At 63.9% G+C, this 1,718-nt stretch overlaps 1 protein-coding gene across 1 annotated transcript; it reads right to left on the bottom strand.

Moving 5' to 3' along the window:
• Positions 1–483: 483 nt before the first annotated feature.
• BOLA1 (bolA family member 1) lies at positions 484–1,515 on the bottom strand. The gene is made up of 2 exons (XM_074938422.1): positions 1,402–1,515; positions 484–953 (listed from the first exon to the last, which is right to left on the bottom strand). Exon 2 carries the CDS (start codon positions 925–927, stop codon positions 493–495), a length of 435 nt encoding a protein of 144 aa, XP_074794523.1. The 5' UTR covers positions 928–953; positions 1,402–1,515; the 3' UTR covers positions 484–492.
• Positions 1,516–1,718: the final 203 nt, after the last annotated feature.

Raw genomic sequence — 1,718 nt, 5'->3', positions numbered from 1 at the left:
CCCCCACCTCCCGCACTTTAAATGCACGACACTAAGCTTTTTAAAGCCACTAGAGAGATTTCCGGCACCCAGTCTCCATTAAAAATAAGGCTTCCCAAATCTCCCCCAGCTTTCCAGACATAATTACCATGAACACATGCGTTCGCGCCCATTGGGAGCCCGGTCTGCCAGCCTGACCCTCCTGCTACCATGAAAGCAGAGGAGCCAGGGATATTTCACACGACCAACCGAGAAACCGATAACCCGCGGCCAAGAGCAAGGGGCAGGCAGAGTCTGGGGCTGACCCTGGTGGACTCTTGGTGGTGCAAGCCCAGCCTGTGAATGTCTCCACTTCCAGCACTAGGCAGCTTTGCAAGGCTCTGGACGCGGTCACAATGTGAGCATCAGGGTCACCCCGGGGAGTGAGCCAACACAACACAATACAACACAACACAACCCAATCCCGCCCCGCCCCGCCCCGCCCCCCCCCCCCACTACCACTGTCCCTCGGGGTCACCCCTGACTGCCCAGTTTGGTTGCCATCTGCGGGTCGTGCTTGGATCCCCCGAGGCACCCTGGACTCTGGCTCACGCTCTGGCTCTCTTCCCACTGCTGGGGGGTCTTGGCTTGGATGGAGAGGGCATGGACGGGCCCGGCCAGTTCCGCCTGGAGGATCTCATTCACCAGCCGGTGGCGCTGGAGCAGGGGCAGGCCGGCGAAGCGCGGGCTGGCGATCACCACCTTGAAGTGGGTCTCGGAGCCCCGGGGCACAGCGTGCATGGAGCTCTCGTTGAGCACCTCCAGGTGCACCGGCTGCAGGGCCTGCAGGAGCTTGGCGCGAATGGACGACTCCACTGGCTTCTCCTCCATGGTGGGACCAGCTGTCGAGTACCCAAAGCTGGGGGCTGGCCGAGGGAGGGCTTGGCGAAGGAGGCGGGCGGGGAGCATCCGGAGGGGGGGACAGCGCCCCAAGGCTGCAACACAGTGCGGGGGGGGGGGGGGGGGGGGACAGACTGAGACAACATCCCCTGGTACAGCATCAGCTGCCTGCTGATTTGGAGGGTAGGGGCAGCTGTGCATGGGGAGGGCAGAGCCTGCTATCAGCAGGGGGAGCACAGGGGGCAAGAGAACGCAGGGGGGCATGAAGGGCGAGCATGACGACAGCCTGGGATTTGGATTTGCGGGGGCAGGGGGATATTTCATGCAGGGCAGGGGGAGAACCTAGGAGGGGAGCCTGCATGCAGGGCGGGGGAGATCCCAGGTTTGCCTGGAGGGAGAGGGAGCCTGGGTTTGCAACTGGGGGGCGTGATTTGCATGCTGGAGGGGATGATCCTGGGCGGGTGGGGGTGGGGGTTGTAATGGGGCGGGGCTACCCCAGCTCCCAGGATTGGCTCATCCTCAGCAGCCCCCGCCTGCCCCTACCTGGGCTTCTCCGCAGGGACCCGCAGCCGCTCCCGTGCTCAGGCCTCCAGCCACCTTCCCGCGGCCCCAGCCTCCGTGCACGTGCGGGCAGGACTTTGCATCCTGGGAAATGTAGTTCCCGCCCCTCCAGAACATGGGCAGGAGAGCGAGCGAGAACTACAGCTCCCAGGAGGCCTTTCACCAGCCCGCCTGCATCTCTCCCCCACCTATTCCCCAGGTGCACGCTGGGAATTGTAGTTCTCTCAGCAACCTGCCCAGGGCACCCCCTGCTCCATTGACCCCATTGGGGCAGCAAAGCTGGCCCTACAATCCATCCC

Source organism: Natator depressus, chromosome 24 (assembly GCF_965152275.1).
Source record: "Natator depressus isolate rNatDep1 chromosome 24, rNatDep2.hap1, whole genome shotgun sequence".
Taxonomy (NCBI): Eukaryota; Metazoa; Chordata; order Testudines; family Cheloniidae; genus Natator; species Natator depressus.
This window is presented reverse-complemented; position numbering and strand designations above follow the sequence as displayed.

What these genes read in the sequence shown, in the direction of transcription:
- BOLA1 (XM_074938422.1), bottom strand. Translation starts at nt 927, where the DNA reads ATGCTCCCCGCCCGCCTCCTTCGCCAAGCCCTCCCTCGGCCAGCCCCC.